We start from the raw sequence: 23,985 nt of genomic DNA, 5'->3' as shown, positions 1-23,985 counted from the left end.
CGTCCTGCTGCTCTGTGGTGTGGTTTAAACCAGAGTCTATGGTTGTAGAAACTGGCTCTGAACACACCGGTACAATACACTTGTTACACAAAGAACAGGTCTTGACCCGGCAACCCGCTTGTTACAAACTCATCAGGTAGACTACTGTACTTTTTTATTACATCCTCCATAAGAACTTCTCTTCTGACAACTATGGGCACCTGGGAAATAGAGTTTAGGAGTAGTTCCCCCAAATAATTATTTTCTATCAATTACACACCCCATGCAGCCTAGAATGCATGGAGATGTTTTTGTCACATGTCTAAACCAATAACTTTATGATGGCGGAGATTCATCCGAATTTGAGTTCTTTGACAAAATAATCTCCATGCTTTTGTATAGCTAAAAATTAAACAACATCATAATGATCGCTTTTTGTGCTCAACTGAGGGAGAACAAATGTAATTGTGTAGTCTCTCTTGAGTGAAATGACCACATGGTGACAGACATACTGTACCTTCTTAGCCTGGTCTCTCTCCGAGGCCTCTCCTGCCAGCTCCACAGACATACAGTACAGACATACTGTACCTCCTTAGCCTGGTCTCTCTCCGAGGCCTCTCCTGCCAGCTCCACAGACATACAGTACAGACATACTGTACCTCCTTAGCCTGGTCTCTCTCCAAGGCCTCTCCTGCCAGCTCCACAGACATACAGACATACTGTACCTCCTTAGCCTGGTCTCTCTCTGAGGCCTCTCTACAGACATACAGCCATACTGTACCTCCTTAGCCTGGTCTCTCTCTGAGGCCTCTCCAGCCAGCTCCACAGACATACTGTACCTCCTTAGCCTGGTCTCTCTCTGAGGCCTCTCTACAGACATACAGCCATACTGTACCTCCTTAGCCTGGTCTCTCTCTGAGGCCTCTCCAGCCATCTCCACAGACATACTGTACCTCCTTAGCCTGGTCTCTCTCTGAGGCCTCTCCAGCCAGCTCCACAGACATACAGACATACTGTACCTCCTTAGCCTGGTCTCTCTCCGAGGCCTCTCCAGCCAGCTCCACAGCCGTGTCACTCTGGACGTTCTCCTCTCCAGTCTGTCCGTCCGTGTTGTGCTCCTTCCTGTCTGTAGACTCCGGCTGCTCCTCGTCCTCACCGGGGCCCTCCTCTTCATCCTCCTCCTGGAAGTAGACAGAACAGTCATGAACAGCTGGCGGCACGGATTGCAAATGTTCCACTTCCACTAATGACTATCATTTGTATAATACCAACATGCTTTTTATATACATTTTCAATTATCTAATGTGATCCTGGGTACTACACACCCTCCGCCAACTTGGGGAGAGCAACGGACTTGAACTCATGCATGAGTGTCCAAGTCGCTCCTTTACCAACATGCTTGAAGAATGTCTTGGTGACCCAAGCGTTGCATGTTTTAATAAGTGTTATCTTATAGTTATACTGTGCAAGATTTTTAACAGTTATAATTAATGCCAAATATTAAAATGTTCAATTTGGGGTAAATTGACAAACATTTATTAAAACAATCACTTCGGCCCTCTATACTTTGTCAAACAAAGGAGCTTATCTATAAGCTCACAAAACATACTTTAGGATTCTGTCCCTTGTCCTTTGGAACGGCCAGATCTTCTTGTTTCCCTGCCTCTTGTCCTTCATCCTTCTCCTCCTCCTCTTTCTCAGCAGAATCCTTGTCGTCCTCTGCACGCTCTCCTTCTCCCTCCTCTTTCTCCTCAGGCTGGGCCTCCTGGTCCTTCTCCTCCTCGCCCGGTTGGCCAGGCTGGTCCTCCTCCATCGCCTCGGCTCCGTCCTCCTCCTCTCCCTCTTTCTCTCCACCCTCCTTCTCGTCCAGGTTCGGGGGCTTCTCCTCGATGTCAAAGGGGTTCTCCTCTGGCAGGGAAGAAGAAAATAGCAAAACTTTTATTTAATACTTCAGACACATTTTATAATTCGGTCGCACACTAGTAAAAATAGCCTCACAAGTTCATAGTGACTTCTGCGTCAAGTTCTCTACAGTTAAAATATGTTGTCAAATGAACACAGCAATTAATTCCTCTGAGCCCCTCCCAAAAATAAAACGATTATCACCGAGATGCGATCATGTCGTTCATGTATTGATTGTGCTTCATAAACACCCATTAAGAGAGTTCCACGCTGGAACTTACAGTATGTGTGAACAATAGGTAAAGTAGCAAGGCGAGTGCTGCATCCTTGTTATTCTGGTTGTTCTCTCAGAGCACACCTAAACAAATTCCAAACTAGTAGGTTGGTTCTGGCAATATGTTACTGAATATCATGTAAATATTCTCCATTACATAAGCTTTATTACAGGCTCGTGGCCCACAAGGTAAGACAATACATCACATATAAGAAAAAATGTAATAAAGATACAGTACATTTACCCAGCCTCACAGGTTACTACACTAGGAGAGGCACTCATGCCAGTGTATTGACAACGGAAGTCTATTGGAATGTTGGAACTCTAAGTTGTGGTGCCTCCATACTAGTGTGAGCGGTTGACCATCTCACCGTCCCCCTCGCCGTCCCCTTCGTCCTGGTCCCCCTGCTCGTCCTCCTGGTCCAGGTTGAGCTCCTCAGGGAGGTCTATGGCCTCGGGGTCCGCCTTCTTCTCCTGCTTGCCGTAGTAGGGGTCCACCTCGTTCTCATCGAACTCCCTCTTCAAAAAGAGACATTTAGGGGAGAGTTTAGCCTCGTTGCCGCGTCGATACACCCGGCGACGTCTAAACTAAACGTAGTTGCTGAAACAGAGGAGAAAACCTCCCTGACAAAACTATGCTTACTGATTCTTAAAATCTTAAAGCACAAAAGAAAATGATCTCTGAATGTGTTTCACCCACAGAAACGTGTCATTCTCTCCAATCTCTAGTTGAGTGAAACGGTTAGAGAACGGCACTAACTAAGAGTTATGCCTAATTTACAGATGTAAACGTCTGGAATCGTCCAAAACACTACCTCGTCTCCTTGTTCATGGATCTTCTCTTTGTCCTCGTCCATCTGATCCTCCTTGTCCTGGTTCTTCTTCTGGTCTTTATTGGGATCTGCGGCGTCCAGGTTGTCATCTTTGGCGACTAATTCTGACTCCCCCTGAGGAGACAAACGAGGTTTGGATGGACTGGTTGACATAAGCCACAACAAATCGACACTTTGTGACGCAAGAGCAAAATGATCACCTTGTGAGTAGTATGGTCAAATAGTTCTCAGTGCACACCGTAAACCACTTTATTTAAAGATATTTTTGGTCTTTTCTGCCCTTATTGATAGGACATAATGGAGATAGCCAGGAAACAGAGAGTTGGGAAAGGGAATGAATCGATACTCAAACCCACGACATGCTGTCAGGCATGCCATGCACCTATGTTGTATGTGCCTGTACCGCTAGGCCAGCGGGTGCCCCACCGCAAACCACTTTAAGCCCTATATAAAAAAGAAAAGAAAAGAAAACAACATCTGACCGTGACAATCGCAACCGCTTGCACGTACCTGGTCCATGCCGTTGCCAGACTCCTCCTCCTTGTCGCTGCCATCTTGCTCTTCATCGTCCTCATCGTCGCCCCACATCCTCTCGTCCAGCGTGTCCGTCTGGCCGTCGCCCAGGTCGCCCATCTTCTTGTCCAGCTCCTCGTCATCCTCCTTGTCCGACTCCTCCTCTTCATCTTCACCTGCAAGCGGTCAAAGAGACGCGAGCCGGGAGATGTGTGGTTACATTTAGTACATTACATTCACAGAACCCTATTGGTTTACAAAATGCTGGTGAAGGATGAGAATATTCTCATTTCCCGAATGTGATTGCCTAATTCTACAACAGGTCGTTTCGAGGAAGCAATCTGATTGGTTGAAACGGCTTCTAGCCGTGGATCAAACCAGCACCATTCACCACCTAATCAAAACAAAGAATTCAGCTGCTCTGTTTTCCCAGAGCGCTAGCAAACTCGGTGGCTAGGCTAGCTAGTTTCTTGGGACATTTGTGGTCGTAGTGACTACATCTGTCATTAAAAAAAAAAATCTTTTCAGCAATTTTCTTAGTTTTTCACTTCAGTGATGCTTGCGGAACTGGACTTCGTCTCGTTCCTGATCGCATCACTGTCGTGGCAATAATCACGTTAAACCACACCCTGTCGTGTAATATTGCTTAATTCAGTGGTTCTCAAAGGCCCCTTTTCCACCAAAAGAACGTTGGTTCTAGAACTGGTTTCCAATCTAGATTCAATGTCTGTTTTAGCTGAATGTTCACCTAATATGACATGCACAGAATAGGGATGCTAGAGTTCATGTGGTTAAACAAAGTGACTTTACAATGACCGTGTAAAGTCACTACAATTAAGAATTTAGCAAATATCCAGAGCGACTTATTTTATTGTATGGAAGTGCAGGTCCAGCCACTGTGGAGACACTGTGGTCTGGTGTGTTGCACCATCCTGCTGCTCTGTGGTGTGGTTTAAACCAGAGTCTATGGGTTGTAGAAACTGGCTCTGAACACACCGGTACAATACACTTGTTACACAAGTAAAAAAATAAGTATGGTAGTAGTAACATGGTAGTATTTAGAGTTGATAACCCACCTGGCTCTCTCTCTTCACCGTCGTGCATCTGGCCATCAAAGTCCTCCGACATCTCGATGGCGTTGTCTTCTTCCTTGATGTTCTTCTTGTCCTGCTGTTCTTCCTTCTCCTGGCCCTCCTGGAAGGTGTCCTCCACCTACCGAGACACGGACATGATGCGCTACAGTCTTGTCTTCGATGGTCTCCCAGTATCCAACTCAACTATGCTTGTACAATCAAGCACACAATTTATACTTTTCATAATAAAGAGATGCTGCTCCAGACCAGACTCGTATGATGTGCCAATCATAGACAAACCCTAGTGGATGGAGGCCTATCAGTTATGGTATGGTATTGTTTTCTGGTCTGTGACATAGGCATACGACAGAGCACAGACTAGGTATCAGTCCTAGTTACCAATAGTAACTGTAACTACGTAACAGGTGATGTTATGAAATATGAGTCAAACAGGAGGCTGGCCAGACTGAGTAGCGAAGTGATAAACAAATCACGGAACGCAGCGTATCAGGCTGATAACCATTGCACTGATGACTGGCCATGGCAAAATTCAGACCACAACCAAACTGGATGTCCAGAAATCAAAGTTACAATTACTACAGCATAATAAAAAATAGTAAATCACCTGGTCTTCATTCTCAATCTTGTCGCTGACATCTTTTTGTCCCTCTCCTTCTCCTATGCCGCCTCCCTCGTAGTCGTGGAACTCCGTAGCCCCTTCACCGTCCCCTCCCATTAGCTCCTCCGGCAGGCAGAAACCCTGAGAACAAACATAACACCTCCCATTAGCTAATTTGTCATACAACAGTGTCAGACAAAGAGGCAAAAAATAGCCGATATACGGTACAATACAAGCTCACGTTGTGTCTTATATTTTAAATTAAAAGTACTAACACGAGCCTGTGAGTAAAATAATAACTGCATTGAATCCATTGGAACACAGGATATGTTTTCCCCCCCATTTCTATTCCTGAAGAGTAACAGTTTGGGACATATACTACCAAAGTCCTGACATGACTCGCTCATCGCCATCTGCGTACTGTACCTTCTGGGCGAGCTGGGTGAAGATGCTGGCCAGCACAGACAGTAGTTTCCCAGTGCTCCTGTGGGCTCCCAGCGAGATGGCCATGTAGTAGCGGACCAGGTCAGAGTACACCCCCAGCATGGGCTCCACACGCAGCAGCATCCTGCAGGCCTCGTCCACCTCCTGAACACCACCACACACAGGGCTTAACCACTTTCAATCTGGCCTCCATATTTTGGGAATGTCATTAGATACACTTTCTTCTCTCCACCAGGCGTGGCCGAGACTATGTTTTGGCCCCTGTCTGTCCGTCCGTGTGTCCGTCCTTCCATCCGTGAACAGCTAATCTCGGGCACCCCAACATTTTCAGATCAGACTGTTATGACACCCCCCCAGGAAACTGATTTTTTTTTAATACTCTTACAGATTTTATCCAAACATCACGCTCGATACACAAGCAACACATTGTGAGCTTGTAGATCTATTATTTTCCAAAAAGTGTTAAAAACATTTTCAGATGGGGTCTATGGACAAAATAATTAATTTGGGAGTCCTTGACATGAAAAAAATTGAGAACCACTTGTGTGGGTGACTGATAATCGCTATTATCAGTGATATAGAAATGCTCACAATAATCATATCGCAGAGATTTTTATTTATTGTGAAATTGTCTTCCATCATACACTACGATGGATAATTAATTCACTTTTGTTGAGCTACACTTAATGATAAAAGTCACAACAATGACACTGTAGATCTGCGGTCTTTGGAGAACATTCGGCGCCCAGAATAGTGATGCTGGGGGTTCAAGTGGTTAGAGACCGGCACTAACTAAGAGTTATGCCTAATTTACAGACATTAAACGTCTGGAATCGTGAAAAGGTGGCCTTTTAAGTTTCAAACATACTTTGATCATTGCGATGACATGCAATGTAAGACATGCATGTTTGATATGGTCCCATGATCCCTAGGTTCCTACCTGGAGTTGCGTCGGCTGACAGGAGTCTCGGTGCGTCCGGAGGCGTTCCAGCAGAGCGTGCAGCCCAGAGCTCACCTCCTCTAAGCACAGAGAGCCTACTTCAGCCGCCAGCTCATCCTCCAGCAGACGACTCAGGTGGCCTGGCTTCAGCAGGTCCTCCGCCTGCTCCTCCTCCTCCTCTTCCTCCTCCTCCTCCTCCTCTGCGCCGCTCTCTGGAAGATGGAAGATCATTTGACATGATAAGACAAACATTTAAAGATCCATAGACTTGAAAGACTGAAAGCCAGGCATTGTTATGTATGGTAAGGTATTTTGAGATGGGGGTCCTTGACATGAAAATGTTTTGATTTGAGCACCACTGATATAGCAACATATGTTTTTCAGAAAACTGTTTTAGAATCAACTACGCTCAATGACTGGCATTGGGAGTTGTGCCTCCTGGACCTCGCGTCACCAGGCTTTCCACCTCGGAGGAAAGCATTTTCTGTTACTAAATCGCTGTGTGATCCGGTCGGGAGCGGATGATGTCGTTACATCATGTTGTAGTCATTGTTTTGTAGTCATCAGGCAATCGGAACCCTCTAAACCAGAACATCCTTTCCCTTACACCGGAAGAATAATACCTTCCCAATAAAAGCGTGACTCGCACTACGCCGCATCAAGGCTTTTATTGTGAAGGTATTATTCTTCCGGTTGGCACTTTGTGTGAGCTTGTAGTCCTACTGTTTTAACTATTGATAAAACGATTGATAGTAATTATTAGTAATTATTTTTAATAATCCATGAAATATATTTGTTGGATCAACTGCAGCACACCAAATCAGTTCTAACCTCTTTGGCGGTCCGTTCTGTGTGGTCTGTCCCGTCTCTTCACCAGGTTCTGGACAGCACACAGCACCGTGGTGATGCTTTTCTCCAGGTCAGCAGAGAACTCAGAGCAGAAGGCATGCTGTTGACCTGGGGAGAGAAACAGCCACAAACACACATTTCTGTAAAACCCACTAGTTCTGGAAAATGAAATGCTCTATAAGCAGTATTAACAGTAGTAGTAGTTTTAGAATATTAATGAAGTAAAACTATTTTCTGTGCGTGTGTGTGTGTGTGTGTGTGTGTGTGTGTGTGTGTGTGGACAGATTTCCACCAGAGTGTGCTGAAGACAGCAAAACAAACTGAGAAGCATAAACAAAGAGATGGGGTTTAAGAAAGTACCGGTAGTACAGTGTGGTTGGGTTGGGTGCGTCAGCGGTGGAACCCCCAGGGGTCCTTGAGGGGGTCTCCCAGACAAAATGACTGATAGTTATGAAACTCTGACAGCATACAAATGGAACCAAATGGACTGTTTGGTTTGAAACTCCATTGGAACCATTTGGTTCCATTTTGCATACAAATCTGGGGGTCCTAGACAAAGTTTGAGAACGAACAATATAGTAGTCTTTTTTGCTTCCAACCTGTTTGAGCGTGTCCCAGGGACAGCAGCTGGGTCTTCCAGGTGGTGAACTCGGCGAGACTGGCCTCCACCTCCTCTCTGACGTAGCGCAGGGCCTGAGCCAGGGCCGGCTGGCTGTCCGCGCTGCCCACGCACAGCGCAGGGGTGAACAGCTGCTCCACGGCAGGCATCTGGGCCGCCACGGTCGCCAGCCGCTCCCAACCGGAGCAGCAAGTGGAGTAGTGTTTCCTGAGGAGAATGTTGGGAGTTTCATTTTGGTTGGTGTTTTTTTTGTCAGAGAAGAAAGAAGCCCCCTCTCTATGGGTGAGTGGGGCAGAGTGGCATTGGTACTGCCAGTGTTGGAGTTGTGCAATAGTGCATCGAACTAATAGATTTAATTGATTATAAAAAAATAAAGTTTACATCAAATAATAGAAAATGTCCAGACATCTTTAAAGAGGTAAAAGAAATAGAAAATCCACAAGCTCACAATGTGTGGCACTGCGACACAACTGGGTGCGGTTTAAGGCTTAAGTGGTTCATCAGATTAATGGATTCATTTTAGTCGATTTGGTTAATTTCGTTAATATATAAATAATTACAAAAACCACACACTCTTATTAAAATAACTGAAAACTAGAATAACTGGTAAAATAATCAATAGTTGCAAACTTGCAGCCCTAGATGAAAGCTAATTTGTGACAGTAAATGGCATGCTTTGCAACAGCATCGGCAATCCCAACATTTAAAGTGACCAAAATGTTTTAAACAGAAAACTGCCGCTTTCAAAGCCCACTGCCCTTTGGCCCACTGACAGTGGAGAGGTCTTACCACGTGTGTAGGGCACTGTGTGAGGACTCCCGGGCCACGACGTCCAGCTCCTCCCTCGAGCTCTGAGTCTGCTGCACCATGGCGGCCACTCGCTGGCTCAGCTGGCACCAGGCGGCGTCTCCTCTCCTCAGCAGACAGCCGGGGGGCTGCCGGTGGGCGGCGAGGGGAGACGGACACCTCAGGGTGTGCTGTCTCTGGCCGCAGCCCGGCTGTTCCTGGTTCTCCTGGAGATCCTCTGGACAGCACTGGAGGAGCCAGGCTAGCTGCTGGAGGAGGGTGGCGCACTGGGCAGCCAGTGCCTGGCCCCTGGTCACCCAGTCGTGGAGTGGCGCCTGTGGGGGAAGGCTACAGCCGGCGTCCCCGGGGTGGCTGTGGATGTGCTCGCGGATTCCCTGGACACTCGCCGTTAGCCTCCTGAAGAGGCAAAGTAAATATTTATTATTAGTCATAAATTGACAGTTTAAATAAAAGCGTAGTAGCGACAGTCATCGGCCGAGGACAGACCTGAGGTGGATCCACTCTTCCGTGAGTTTGGCCAGTCGTCGTCTCTGTCTGAGCAGCAGCTTGAACAGGTGAGAGGAGAAACCACGACAGCGCTCGATGTTCCCCAGACCAAGCTCCTAAAAACAGAACACAAGCTCATAATGATACCAAAATATGGAAAAGAAAAGAAAAGAAAAGATAAGAAAAGAAAAGCATCTATTGTACCTTGGCAGCACTTTGGAGAGCAGTCAGCAGTACTGTTCTCCTGGCCCATGAACGGTAGAAGTATGTCTGACATCCTTCCCATGCTGCTGTCAACTCTGTAAACAACCTGCACAAGTAAACAAGTACAGTGACAATCTGACTTGATGTCATGTACAGTGACTACAATTCATTTCATCAGGTAAAATCAACTGTCAAAATAGAATCAATATACAGTAAATTGGCTAGAGTGCATTCACTTTCTTTTCAAAAAAGGTCTAACATGGCATGCGTCTTTTGGTATTAATTATAACAATGTCACATATGTTTTCTATATATTTTGTCTAGTTTACGTACTTTACTACATGTGTTGTGTTTTGTCTAGCTTAAACAAATTCACCATTTTGGTAATAAACTTTATGTGCAACAGCTGATTAATAGTGATCTTGCAATCTCATTAATCCTGGCATCTGTGTTCCGGGGAACATTTTCGATTTCCTTTTAAAAGAAATGAAAATGTGTGAAAATAACAGCTTTACAAGCTTTGGTGAGCTTCTACATTGACTATTTGTTCTACATCAAAGTATATAGTATTTAAATGTGTGTGTTTACATGTTCTCTGCATGCAGAGCGTTCTCCTGGGTCCTGGCAGCAGACAGAGTGGTTGTCATCTCTAGAGGCTGCATGCACAGAGTCTTCTCTGGGTCAGTCGTCCTGTTCCACGCCAGCCCTTTACGGTAGGATAGACCTAAAGGGACAGTATTCATCATTCAGTGATTGTATGAGCTGTGTATTAATTAATGTGGTAACATGGATCATAAAACACCAGTATTTAAGGTCATTGCACCATAAATCAAGCACAACTGATTTTTTTTTGCTAATAATTATTTAATACAGCAGATCTATCTATGAATTCCATGTACAATTTACACTTGCCCACAGGCTATAAAGGATCAAGGATATAAGAATTAGAAGACTTGCCTATTTCTGCGAGCATCTTGAAGAGCTCAGAGAGAGCTCTCTGTTTCTGCTGAAGGATGTGTTTGACCTCAGATTTCTGCTTCTCTTTCTCTGCAGACGAGTCGATGGTGAGACTCTGCAGGTCTCGGAGGTTACTGATGATCTCACCTGAAATCACACACACACAGATCATTTCATATTTCAAGTTCAAGTTGCAAGTGCAAAATTACAACCAATGCCTTGACACATATTATACAACAACATGACAATATACAACGACAATAATATTGCTCTTTTTAACATGGGGGTCCCTGGCAAAATCCTTTTCACATGGGGGTCCGCGGCCAGATTCATATCAATTTGGGGGTTCGTGCGACATGAAAAGGTTCGAGAACCGCACTGCTTCTGTACTACGCCGTGCGCCGTTCCCTTACCGGTGAATATGTCCAGGTCCTCGGCGAGCTCTGGCACTGGGTTCTTCTTCACCAACTGGACACACATCTTCTTCATCTTCCGGGTCAGAACTGGCAGACGACCCTGGAGAGAGGACGCGTCAGCGGCCTCGTCTGGGACCTCGGTCTGAAATAACACATTAATACAACAATTATAAAGCATAGCTAAAGCAGCACACTAGGAAGTTTGGAGTATAAGTGGCCACTTTTGACACAAATAAACATGGCAGCCAAACGCTTTGACTTAATTCATTAGAGAAGTCCCAGGACAATCCATTAGGGGATTAAGAGGTGTCACCTCAGTATACAGAGGTAAGAGCAAGGATTGTTTTAGAAGTATGGTGTCTCCTGAAGTCAGCTCTGAAATTAAAAAGGTTGAAAACTATTGATTTAACTCAAAGGAAAAGCCAGGGATGGAACCAGGAACCTTAAGATTCCAAGACAGACACTGTTGAGCCAGTGACTTAGGAGAGCATTGTACCTGCAGGTCTCGTCCCTTCCCCGGCAGGGCATTCCTCAGGGCCTGGTGAACCCTGTGGATGGGAGTTTCTTCTGGGTTGGCGTCCACGCTGTCCAGGTTGGCGTTCGATCCCTGTTCCACCAGAGACGGGGCACTGGGGCCATTCAGAGCCTCCTCAAACTTCTTCACAAACTTGAAGAGAGTCCTGGGGATAAGCAATAAAGGGCAGAGTTGAATGTTTATTGCCGGTGCATTGCCATTACAGGCTCTTGTTGACCATGAGGACATTATATCCTATATGTCTTTCTTTTCTTTAGTTTCTGAAGTTCTAAGTCTGTGTTTTTAAAACAAAATGCTTGCGCCTGCTCACTGTGCTCAGTGTCGTGCAGCTTGACCACTTGAGCTGTAATACACTGTAGGACGACGGAGAGCGAAATGTGACATGTTGTGAGACACTGGTCCTCAATGTGGGTTCAGGGCACCACCAAGGGTCCAAATGGACCCTAGCAGGTCTGTAACTCTGGGAGTGTACAAATGGATCCATTTGATTTAACACTGAGCATTTCACAGTTTAGATTGGGGTCCCATATAGATTAAAAAAAGCTGTACTCTCCCCCTGTGGGGGTTGTTTAATGTTCACCATTGAACATGGCAGGACAAATAAGAAGCCATCTCTGTAACGAGAGGCTCTCAGCGGAGTTATAACCTTACCGATGTGTCTTCTCCACTGACTGCTTGATGGACCAGAAACTGACATCATTCCACTTGGAGATCTTCACAAAGTCCTGAGGAACCACACAGAGCATAACATAAGTACACGTCAAATATTAATAAGACAAACTAATATGTTTGTCCTCTGAGAGCATACTCAAACACTTAAAACAAAATATGTATTGAAAAGAAATACATTTTTAAACAACATTGACTATTATGACATACTGCAGTACCGAAATCCATACAAAAACAACTAAATGTATGAAATGTATAAATTCACCTTGAGCTCCTTCTCCAGAGGCTGTCTGAGCTGTGTGATTCTGCTGTGGATGCATTCAGAGAACTGGCTGTAGTAGGTGTGTAGGTTCCACAGCAGACTGCACAATGACTCTGCAAAAGAACATATTTCTGTTTAGAGACAAAAACAGTGGTTCTCAAACTTTTATTTTTTTATTTCAAGGACCCCCACATTGATATGTATTTGATCCCCATCTGAAAAGGTTTTGTGCCAGGGACCCCCAGAAGAGAAGGTTTATGTTAAGATATTACAAACTTTTCCAAACATTTTTCATACAAGCTCGGAGAGTGGCACAAAGTGGCACGCTGTGAGCTTGTAGATAGTTGGGGTCTTCCCTCCCCCCCAAGGACCCGGGTGTCCCCGGGATCCCACTGTGAGATTAAACCACTGTTGTATGCCAACGTTGATTTGGACAGCAAATTTAGATGTAGTTTTAGTCCTAGTCTTTTGAATAACATTCTGTTAAGTTTTAGTCATGCTTTAGTCATCTGAAATGATTTACCTTTAGTTGACTAAATATACAATTTTAGTCGACAAAATCTAGTTGATTTAGTCAACACATTTTTATTTTGATGGTGCCTTGATGGTGTCGTAATGGCAGATTTTACACTTGATGAAAATAGCCGATCTACAAGCTCACAACGCGGCTATTTTCAGCATGCAACCAAGGATAAAATGACTTATCTTTTAGTTCTACTGGATCTCTTTTTAGTCTAGTTTTTATTTTGTTTTATTTAGTCATAGTTTTAGACATCATAGCTTAGTTTTCATTCAGTTTTGTCAGTGAAAAAAGGTAGTCGACAATCATTTTTCGTCAGTTTTAGAAATCAACACTATGTCAGACCTCGTCCTGGCTGAGTGGGAACCAGCAGCAGGTGACAGTGGAAGCTGAGCAGCATGCCCAGGCGAGGGTGGAACTCTCCCAGGGTGGAGCCCTCCATGAAGGCCTGGAGGGTGGAGGACACCGACGACAGCGAGAGACGCTCCACGTCCTCCTCCTCTTCCTCCTCGTCATCACCTGCTGATCGCAAACCATCATATCGGTAAGTAAGGTTAGGTTTCAGTGTGGTTCATTTGCATGAATAATTGAAACACGGGTTAATAAAATTAAGTTAATAAAAATATATAGAAATAAAACAAAAGAGTAGCAGAAAGATACAGCTACAATCGTGTGATACAGAAATCTGATTGAGAACAGTGAGCACTGATAGCGAGAAGCAAGAAAATTAGCTAGCTAATAGTTTTAATGAACAGCAACGTAAAACTTTTTGTTGATTTCAGACATGACCATGAAGAGAGATGGGAAACCAAGGGCAGAGAGAAAGGGAGACATGCAACACAAGACAGGGGTAAACATTTGAACTCATATTTCACAATGATGGTCGGGAGCCACTAACACATTTAGATCACAACTTTATCATTTAAATAAATTAAAGTGACACTATGTAAATTAACTTTAATTAATATATTTAAAATGTGTCCAATCTGTATTTAAATGCAATATAACTTTAGATTAGTGCAATAATGATTGTGTGCACTGCTGGGGCAGTGTTAACAGTGGGCACATACCAGCACTGGCATCCATCCTCTGCTCCTCCAGATACCTCTCTATCAGTTGGTAAACAGAGAACCAGCGTTTGGTTGACTTCTCTGTGTGACGCTTCATGGCGTTGTCCAGACTGCTTGACCAGCAACTGCAGTACCATGCAAACAAGACGGAACAGACAGAATAAGTAGTGTGTGTATAAATGCAGTATATGTTTTGAAATGGAGGATTTGATGGCCAGGGGTTTCTTACCTGAGCTCCAGCTTGCGCCACTGGACGATGACCTGGGTGACTGGCTCCAGTTCCTTCCTCAGAGAGACTGCACGGCTGGCGTTGTTCTCCCAGTCCTGACAAGAGAGGATTATTAGAACTTACTTTAATGAATATCGTCTCGGTCGGGCGGAAACCTCATATGTCCAAAAACTGTAACATTTCAGGATTCTAATTCAAAAATCGTAAATCGACAAGCTCAAAACGCGTCACTTTGCACTGCGTTTCAAGCTTGTAGATGTGCTATTTTGGATACTTTTGCGTGACGCTGTGGTACACAAAACGTTGCAATAAGTAGGTTTCTGTCCGACAGCAACGGTACTGTACAGCACATCATGCATTGTAATGGCAACGGGGACAACGATACTGTACAGCACATCATGCATTGTAATGGCAACGGGGACAGGCAGCACACCTCACATCATGTATTGTAATGGCAACGGGGACAGGCAGCACACCTCACATCATGTATTGTAATGGCAACGGGGACAGGCAGCACACCTCACATCATGCATTGTAATGGCAACGGGGACAGGCAGCACACCTCACATCATGTATTGTAATGGCAACGGGGACAGGCAGCACACCTCACATCATGCATTGTAATGGCAACGGGGACAGGCAGCACACCTCACATCATGTATTGTAATGGCAACGGGGACAGGCAGCACACCTCACATCATGCATTGTAATGGCAACGGGGACAGGCAGCACACCTCACATCATGCATTGTAATGGCAACGGGGACAGGCAGCACACCTCACATCATGCATTGTAATGGCAACGGGGACAGGCAGCACACCTCACATCATGCATTGTAATGGCAACGGGGACAGGCAGCACACCTCACATCATGCATTGTAATGGCAACGGGGACAGGCAGCACACCTCACATCATGCATTGTAATGGCAACGGGGACAGGCAGCACACCTCACATCATGCATTGTAATGGGGACAGGGGCAGGCAGCACACCTCACCTGTGCTTTACTCAGTAGGATCTCCATGCCGTTGAGGAACTTGGCCAGCGGGCTGGCCAGACTGAAAGATGAGATTCTATCGATCACTACAGTCAGCTGGGGAAAGACAATCACAGGGAGGTTTCAGATCACAGCAGCAGAATGACTGCAAGCCTCTGCCTGAAGACAGAAGGATTACCCTTAGGCCAGTGGAGTGCTGCTCCATGGTCGGACCCTCCTCACACACATATTTAACAATGAATTTTCACAACTTTTCCTTAAGTCCAAAGTATTTTATCACATTTCCAGGACTATAGCAAATAACAATCATATGGTGCAATAATGAATTGACAGGCACACATGTGTGCCCATCAATGCAGGCAGACTCGAGCAAAGGTGTCATCACGTGATATAAAGAACAGATCTACAAGCTAACAATGTATCACAGTGCAACGTGTCGTTGGCTTGTAGATCTATTATTCTTTTCTATATTACGTGACGTCCTGAATACGTACATTAGGCCACACGTATGTTGTGGCACACATTTGTCAACAGATTCATAAAGGCACACAAAAATCAATAGCCAAAAACTATGTATGTATATCCATTATCCAAACATTTGATTAAGCCAGGAAAACCTTTTTTTGGAATTTCAAAATATTTCCAGGAATTTCATGACCAGGGGAAACCTGCTCGTACCAAACTGGGGCACCTTGAAATGAACAGGTTTGAGAACCAATGGACTTAATGTACCTGCACTAGAGCTGGGTGATCTGGCCAGTCCTCCAGCCTGTGTTTGGCCGCTACTCTGAGTTGCTCCAGGACAGGAAGACAGAGACGGGCCTGGCTCATGTTGGGCTGCTGGTAGAAGTCGTAGGGTCCGTCTGTGTGGACCACCAGGCTGTCCGGACCCCCGGCGGTACCCCCCATCACACTGTTCTGGAGGAGGGTGCCCACCAGCAGCTGGCTGCCTGCGAGCTGAGGCTCCAGCTCAGCATCTGAGAGGAAAACCAAAGAGAATGTTATCTACATTAACCCACAATCGGTGCCGGGATGCCTTCAAAATAGGAGCTCTGGGGTGCCGGAAAGACATGGCCGCTTTTTTTAAATTACATGATCACCATGTTTTTCATTCTGCAGTGTCAGCTAAAACGTATAATAGGTGCAGAAACAAGGTTGACCAACCCATCATATGGTAGAAGAACGTCTAATAGGTGCAGAAACAAGGTTGACCAACCCATCATATGGTAGAAGAACGTACAATAGGTGCAGAAACAAGGTTGACCAACCCATCATATGGTAGAAGAACGTACAATAGGTGCAGAAACAAGGTTGACCAACCCATCATATGGTAGAAGAACGTATAATGGGGGCAGAATTTAGAAACAAGGTTGACCAACCCATCATATGGTAGAAGCGCGACATGACGGGGGCGGCGATCTGGTAGGAGGAGACGAGGGCTTTGATGTGTTCTTTGCTGTGATTGGCCGGAGCGGTGCTTTGGTACCACAGGGACTGGGCGTATCCCAGACACAGGCGCTGGTGGATGTCGACTATTGCACTCATAGCGGCCGGAGACAGGAACGTCTGCGTGGACTCGTCATCGTCGGGTCCGTCCTCGTCTTGCTCCTCTGCATCTGCCGGGCCCTCCAGGCTGGGCTGGGCTGTGATGTCTGCAAAGTCCTGGATGCACATGGAGAGAAGGTCATTCGCAGTTATAGGGATGACTTCTCGTAGTAGTTACTGGGTGGTAAATCCAATACAAGACTCCGAGTCAAGACGCAAGTATTATGTGAGAGCAGCGCGATCTGTATTTGTTCATTTTAGTTCACTTCACAATGCAGTAAAATAAATAAAAAGAAAGAACTGACAATGCACAATCTTTTTGGCCATTATAAAAAGCTAGAAATGTGCCACATTTCTTTTCGGCAAATGACACCATCATCCGATATATCCGGTATGAATTTAGTGATCTTTTCAAAGCTCCATTCTTTTATTGTCGTTTGTTTTTAATTCACATACTACAATGTCCATGACACATGAAGAAAATGACCTCATAAAGCCTGAAATGCCTGGTGACGTGAAAGTGAAACGTTTGAGTATGAAGGTTGGAGTGAGAAACATCTAATTATAAAAGAGTCATGTATAATTTACAGTGTGGTACCTTGGTGAACTGAGGGAAGCGGCGTCTGAAGTCTCTCTCCTCCTGTTGGTCCTCGGTGAGGCCCGTGCCGTGCTGTCGGCTGCGGTTTCGGTACAGGCTGGCCTCCAGCTGTTCCTTCTCCCTCCTCCGTCTCTCCTGTTCATCCCAGTCGTTCACCAGCGCCTGAATCAGATCAAATGAGATCCGGTTCCATTTGTACACGTGAAGAGTTTCAAACCAAATGGTCCATTTGGTAACATTTGTACACCGTCAAGAATTTCCGTTTGGCTCTGTTCCATTTAGTGTGCAGTGGTTCGTAAACCTTTTCATTTCAACTCTGAGAGTGTACAACTACAAATAGAACAAAGTGGTCCATTTGGTCCATTTGGGTCCATTTGGTTCCATTAGTTACAGACCTGTAGGGGCTATTTGGAACCTACTCAAGGACACTGGTGTAGCAGAGTGTTTCCAGGAAGTTACAGTGAGTGAGCCCAATAGCAGCGCCCTGACCAGAACGGAACGGAGCCTTCATCGGTATCACCTGTGAAGTTCTTTCCAAAAAGGGCATGTGTGCATAGAGCCCATATATTCCACGGCGCTGGACGGAGGCGCTCACCTGACAGATGTGCCTGAAGAGGTTCAGCGTCTCCTCGCCGAGCCGGCCCATGGCGAGCGCATGGCACTGGACAAAGCGCAGCGCGTTCAGCAGCAGCACGGACGTCCGGGGCACCACGTGCTCCGAGGAGGAGGCGGCGGCGTCCTGCTGCTGCTGGGGAGGAGGTAGCAGCTTGGCCAGGCCTCGCAGCACGTCCATGCACGCCCTGGAGCACAGGAAGTCGGCCCGCGCCAGGTAGGAGGGCAGGCTGGGGCTGACGGAGGGGAAGGCCAGCAGGCAGCTCATCAGCTTGGGCAGGCTGGGCGCGGTGGCCAGCGAGGAATACACCTGCAGGTTAAGAGTTGAAACGGGTTAAATCGGACTAATTGATTTGATGGATTATGAAAAGTAATCGATTATAATAAAATATCTTGTGCACAAAGCGCTTTACAATGGTTCATTCATTCATACATTTGGAGGTGAAGAGGCGAATAGTCGACGCCAGCGTCCTCACTTCTCACATTCACACATCAATGGTGGTGAGCTCACACCGACCAACTCATTGGAGGCAATGTAGGGTTCAGTGTCTTGCCCAAGGACACATGTGACATGTGGACAATTATTCGATTAATCAACAAAGTAACAACAACAGCAATAAAGTAAAGTGGGAGGTCTAACCTGTGAGGCTACCAGTCTCATGCCATGACGCAGCTGGAGGATGGCGCTGCGCAGCGGGGCCACCACGTCCGGGTACAGCGGGTAGTCCTCTGCCAGCCGCTGACAGAAGCGCTGCTGGGAGGTCTGCCACACCGCCTCCTCCTTCAGCAGGCCCTGGATCTGGGAGCGCGACTTGGACGAGGTCGTGGACGAGCCCTGCAGGTTCGGGATGGGTGTCCTTAGGATTCTGCTTATCGATTTCCGGTTCTTATAGATTTACCGGTTTTGGTCCAATATTGGTTTAGATAACAAAAATGTCTTTCAATCGTTAACTCAATAATTTGTACTATTACTAGTTCAAAGTAAACTCTGTATAGTAGTAGTACCTGACAGAGACGATTTATATATATATATATATATATATATATATATACATACATACACAAAATAAATGACTGACAATGACCACTACCTATAATCAACTATGACCAAAATAAGTCATAATTTTTGGTTTTACACATGTGTGATCAGGCTCTTATCGTGCCAGGTCTATACATACATGTGTGATCAGGCTCTTATCGTGCCAGGCCTATACATACATGTGTGATCAGGCTCTTATCGTGCCAGGCCTATACATACATGTGTGATCAGGCCCTTATCGTGCCAGGCCTATACATACATGTGATCAGGCCCTTATCGTGCCAGGCCTATACATACATGTGTGATCAGGCCCTTATCGTGCCAGGCCTATACATACATGTGTGATCAGGCCCTTATCGTGCCAGGCCTATACATACATGTGATCAGGCCCTTACATACCTGCAGGGCTTTGAGCAGGTGGGACAGGAGGTCCTCCACGGCGGAGGACTGGCCGATGCTGCACAGGTAGTGCTGCAGGTCCTGGAAGAGGCGGGCGTACTGGGGGACGTGCGGGCGACACGCCTGCTTCCTGGACAGCTCGGCGATCTGCTCCTTCACCTGCTGCATGCGGATCCACAGGTACCTGCAGGCCCACGGGTGGGTTCATTTAGTCGAGAGAGAGAGTACGAATTGGACCCAAATGGACCATTACCGCAGGATCCACAGGCACACAGATGGGACGTACACAATCCTTTGTTGGTACTGAACCACTTTGGTGACACCGATACCCAACATGCCTTTCTTAGAAAGGGTTTTTATTAGATTTTTTGACGAGAACGTAACGCTGAGAGAGAAGATTGTTGCATCCGATCCTACTGCAGGTCAGAAAGAGACAAAGTCCCCCTTCGGTGTATTGGACTTCTTAACACCTCATTTCTGAACGTCAATTCAAAGTGGGCCTGCCAGAGGTCAGGTTGGTATTGGAAACCATTAGTGGTACGAGGCTTTAACCTTACCACTGCACAGTACACAGTCTACACACACCATGGCTTGGATGTATTCAGGGACCGGGTCTCACCTAATGCGAGGGTGCTGGAAGCCGTCAGTGGTGCTGCTCTCTTCCAGCTCTGCACCGGTCAGCAGCTGAGACGACAGGCTGCGTCCTCTCCATTCCTCCTGAAGCAAGGCCAACTGAGGGACACACACAGAGGCTCATTGTATTTGACTGAAGAACACCTTAACCATGAACCCTTTTCTGGGCCAAACATTCAGCAAAAATAGCCAATCTATGAGATCATATCATGTCGCGTTACAAGCTTGTCAATGTGATTTTGCAGACAGAAAAAAGGAAGGAAACCAATATAGAACACAGTTAGGGCAGTCAGTCACGATTAAAACTTTACGTTGACGATTAATTGTTACAGAAATAATTGTGATTAATGATTGAATTGTGTTTTGAGCATTGAACATTGGAATATGTGAACTGATTATACATTTTTTCTGTTCGCTTTTTAGTCTAGTTTGTAACGACAAATTGCACAGGGCAGATTATGACAAATATACAATATATATACAAAGAAATTACTGACACACAAAAAAGTTAAAATAGCGGAAATAGTTGATCTCCAACAGGTTAAGCTTGAAGTAAGCTTGAAGCTTGAAAATGTATGAACATTTTTCAACATGCAAACGATTTGACGATTATGCTTATGCAAAAATAAGATGCTTATCTCAAATAATTGCGATTAGGAGATTATGTAATAATTGTGACAGCCGTAAACCCTGGGTCACCCCAGTCAAGCACTTCAGGTCAGGTCAGGTCGGACTGATTAAATAAATTAAATAAAATGTCTCAGAGTTCCGCTCACCTCCTCCTGGGCGTAGTTGAGCTTGTAGGCCCTCTTGACGGCCGGGTCGAAGATGGTCTGCGGCGTCCACACCTTGATCTGCAGCAGGCCCATGTTGACCCAGAACACTCCGGAGCGCAGGAACTGGTTGGTGCCCTGCACCTTGTTCTGGACGTACTGCTGCAGGCAGGTCATGCAGGCCTCCAGGAGGCCCTCTGGGAGCAGGTTGGTGGGCAGGTAGTCCCGGAAGGCCGTCTGGATCTCCTGAGCGGCGATCAGGGGGTCGGCGTCCTCCACCAGGTTCTCGCAGCTCTCCATGTAGCCCTCCTGGAGACTCGGAGGCAGCAGGTCAGCCATGCTCTGCAGCTGACGGCGCAACACTGCCCCCTGGAGCCTGAAGTCTGTCCCCCTTTAGACAACGAGAAGAGGAGAGGGTTTTGTTTTACCACGTGGCTCTGTAGGAGGCTAGTTCAGATAAGAGAGAAGATTGTGTGCACATCATTTTGCCAGGATTTAGGCCAGGTGCTGGACGTCAAGGCAAATATTAACAGGAAGGAACATCCGCTCACTTGTTTTTAGAGCTTTTTGCGGATGTTCCTTTCTGTTCTCTCTGCAGGAGGCTAGTCGTCTATTAAGTAGACGACTAGCCTCCTTAAGTATGTATGGCTGAGTGGTCATTGTTTATAGCTACATCACTGACAGGCTGATTAACCAGCCTACCTTGTCTACCTTTCTATGTCTATGATTGTCTTACCTGAATGGAGCCAGAGCAGGGAGGGCCATGTTGTCCCACAGCACGGCGCTAACGTCCTGCAGCTGCTGCACCCTCTCTCTCCACTCCCCAAGGGTGACGTGGGACGAGGAGAGCAGGGACGTCTCCGTGGGGTCCCACTTCCCCCCGCCCGTCTCACTGTTGCTCAGCACTCCCAGCACGGAGCGCGACCACACCGCTTTACTCAGCATGGGAGGACCCTGCAGGGGAGGTGGACTGTGTTAGGCCTGAATTTATATCATATATATGGTTTACTCAGCATGGGAGGACCCAGCAGGGGAGGTGGACGCTGTTAGGCATCATTAAACCCTTAACTCACTCAGTAAATACATAAATAATCCACCCACTGCCAGCATTTTTAACTTTCAAGTAGTCACAGAATATTTACGTACGAGCGACCCCCCTGATCGTTCATAAACACGCAGGTTTTCTCTGTGCTCTGGTGTTGAAAATAGTGGTTCTATCATTATGTAAAATAAAAATTGCATGGCCGGTGCTGGGTGACATTAACCTGACGCTGCCAGATCCAAGAAGCTTGCTACACAAATTTGTTTCACAGCTTATTGGGATCTGGGATCTCGGGAGCAAATTCGATGACAGGGCTGTTCCTTTTTTTCAAGATACTTGGTAGATGATTGGATGGACCGTCTGTCTATCACCGTGTGGGCGTGCAAACACAACCAATCATATTGACGTGCGTCACATCCGGTTTCGCACATGTCCCGCCCTTAGCTCACGCTGAATGGTTCGAACCACGAGTGGTTCGGCGTTCGCACAACTCCCTGAAAGATCCCAGATGGATGCTGTGTTGGGGAACATGGTTACCCAATACCGCCCCCAGCTGGCAGATTCAGGTTAGGGTGACATCTGTTTGCCTAATCAAATCACTAGACTACACTGATCACACAATCATGTCCTATAGTATACATTTTAGTGGTGCACGATATAATCGGTAGCATATCGAAATCAGCCATATCGGTTTTAAAAATGAAATATCTGTAACAAATCGGCATCAAAATAATCCAGATTATTTTCACCGATATTGATGTAATAAAAATGTGACAACCGTCAATGGCTTTGTACTCACAGAGCAGCCAGCCTGACTGTCTGTCTCTTTAACCAGGAACGTGGAATTACGTTAATTTCTCCACCTGAGCCAGAACGTGAAATTGTGTCTTTCTCTAATATAATTTAATCCGGTAATTAAAAAAACGTTTTCTTTACTTTTATTTTTTGCAAATAATCGGAGACCGGTTATCGGTCATAATTTCAATATGGTGCATCTCTAATAAATGTTAGTTAGTATCATGATACCATGTTATCTGTTCCATGGTGGGACTTGTGGGAAGACATCTGGGGTTCAGGAGACAGGGGGTCCCACTTCAGCCAGCGGTCAGGGTCAGAGGTGACGCTGCTGCTCCACAGGGCAGCCAGGGCCTCCGACACCAGCTCACACCATACCAACTGTAGCTCCTCCGTCGGCTGGGAAGGGAATCACAGAGCTTTAGAGCAGTGATTCTCCCTTTTTCATTTCAAAGACCCCCACAAGTTTGGCATTACTTAGGCCATGGACCCCCCAATTGATACCATTCTTTTAACTCTGGGACCCCGATCTACACTGTAAAATCAGTGTTTATTTAACTCTGAGAGTGTACATATGGAACAATTTGTAGATTCTCAGAGTTATGGGTCCTTTACTACAATGATTTGATGGCTTTACTAGTAACTTTGCAAACATTAACCATTGAAGCCCAATTTGATACATTGGTCATTAAAAAAATAAAATAAAATAACATCTCAGTCAAATACTTTTACTCAACAGAATATTTGTATATAGAGTACTTCACCACAACTTTGGAGTAATAAAAAAGTAATCTATTATAGTAGATGCTGAATGCAGTGATACTGACCCGGTCACTGCTAAGCAGGAACCAGAGTGGTTGCAGCTGGCTGACGTTCATGGGTGTCGACTGCAGGCAGAAGCGGAGGTGTCTGGAAAGCTCCCGACGCAGGCTGTCCTCAGCCTCCTGGTCACTGTGGTGGACGGATGGCACAGGGTTCATTTCATTGGTTTACAAAAACACTTTGATGGTACAGGGTTAATTTCATTGGTTTACAAAACGCCTTTGATGGTACAGGGTTCATTTCATTGGTTTACAAAACCACTTTGATGGTACAGGGTTCATTTCATTGGTTTACAAAACCCCTTTGATGGTACAGGGTTCATTTAATTGGTTTACAAAACCACTTTGCACGGTTTCAGTAAATAAGAATTGAATCAATTGATCATATGAGGCACACGTATCATATGTCTGTGTGCTTGTACGATTGTAAGTTAATTGTGCCAATGACGTACAGTAGGCATTTGGTTAATTTAATATAATAGGCATTTGCACACTAAGAAGGACGGTTTACATTTTACAATCAATTATAAT

The 23,985-nt window shown here is 45.8% G+C and overlaps 1 protein-coding gene across 1 annotated transcript in view; it reads right to left on the bottom strand.

Annotated features, from left to right (window-relative positions):
- mdn1 (midasin AAA ATPase 1) overlaps positions 1-23,985 on the bottom strand; it is an 82,055-nt gene that overhangs the window by 12,394 nt on the left and 45,676 nt on the right. Inside the window, exons 58-92 of the mRNA XM_080791158.1 lie at positions 23,461-23,584; positions 22,865-23,032; positions 21,533-21,750; positions 20,800-21,187; positions 20,010-20,122; positions 19,391-19,574; positions 18,593-18,787; positions 17,936-18,262; positions 17,341-17,502; positions 16,577-16,859; positions 15,930-16,174; positions 15,198-15,293; positions 14,201-14,295; positions 13,972-14,096; positions 13,247-13,423; positions 12,385-12,494; positions 12,102-12,175; positions 11,412-11,595; positions 10,913-11,057; positions 10,500-10,646; positions 10,131-10,266; positions 9,543-9,648; positions 9,339-9,454; positions 8,835-9,248; positions 8,026-8,252; positions 7,409-7,534; positions 6,578-6,789; positions 5,620-5,781; positions 5,200-5,334; positions 4,578-4,713; positions 3,499-3,677; positions 2,971-3,102; positions 2,527-2,674; positions 1,589-1,887; positions 999-1,160 (exon numbers count right to left, since the gene is read on the bottom strand). Of these exons, the coding sequence (XP_080647284.1) occupies positions 999-1,160; positions 1,589-1,887; positions 2,527-2,674; positions 2,971-3,102; positions 3,499-3,677; positions 4,578-4,713; positions 5,200-5,334; positions 5,620-5,781; positions 6,578-6,789; positions 7,409-7,534; positions 8,026-8,252; positions 8,835-9,248; positions 9,339-9,454; positions 9,543-9,648; positions 10,131-10,266; positions 10,500-10,646; positions 10,913-11,057; positions 11,412-11,595; positions 12,102-12,175; positions 12,385-12,494; positions 13,247-13,423; positions 13,972-14,096; positions 14,201-14,295; positions 15,198-15,293; positions 15,930-16,174; positions 16,577-16,859; positions 17,341-17,502; positions 17,936-18,262; positions 18,593-18,787; positions 19,391-19,574; positions 20,010-20,122; positions 20,800-21,187; positions 21,533-21,750; positions 22,865-23,032; positions 23,461-23,584 (6,250 nt within the window). The remainder of the gene's footprint in view (positions 1-998; positions 1,161-1,588; positions 1,888-2,526; positions 2,675-2,970; positions 3,103-3,498; positions 3,678-4,577; positions 4,714-5,199; positions 5,335-5,619; positions 5,782-6,577; positions 6,790-7,408; positions 7,535-8,025; positions 8,253-8,834; positions 9,249-9,338; positions 9,455-9,542; positions 9,649-10,130; positions 10,267-10,499; positions 10,647-10,912; positions 11,058-11,411; positions 11,596-12,101; positions 12,176-12,384; positions 12,495-13,246; positions 13,424-13,971; positions 14,097-14,200; positions 14,296-15,197; positions 15,294-15,929; positions 16,175-16,576; positions 16,860-17,340; positions 17,503-17,935; positions 18,263-18,592; positions 18,788-19,390; positions 19,575-20,009; positions 20,123-20,799; positions 21,188-21,532; positions 21,751-22,864; positions 23,033-23,460; positions 23,585-23,985) is intronic.

This window comes from Protomyctophum bolini (genome assembly GCF_963924005.1).
Source record: "Protomyctophum bolini genome assembly, chromosome: 19".
NCBI lineage: Eukaryota > Metazoa > Chordata > Actinopteri > Myctophiformes > Myctophidae > Protomyctophum > Protomyctophum bolini.
This window is presented reverse-complemented; position numbering and strand designations above follow the sequence as displayed.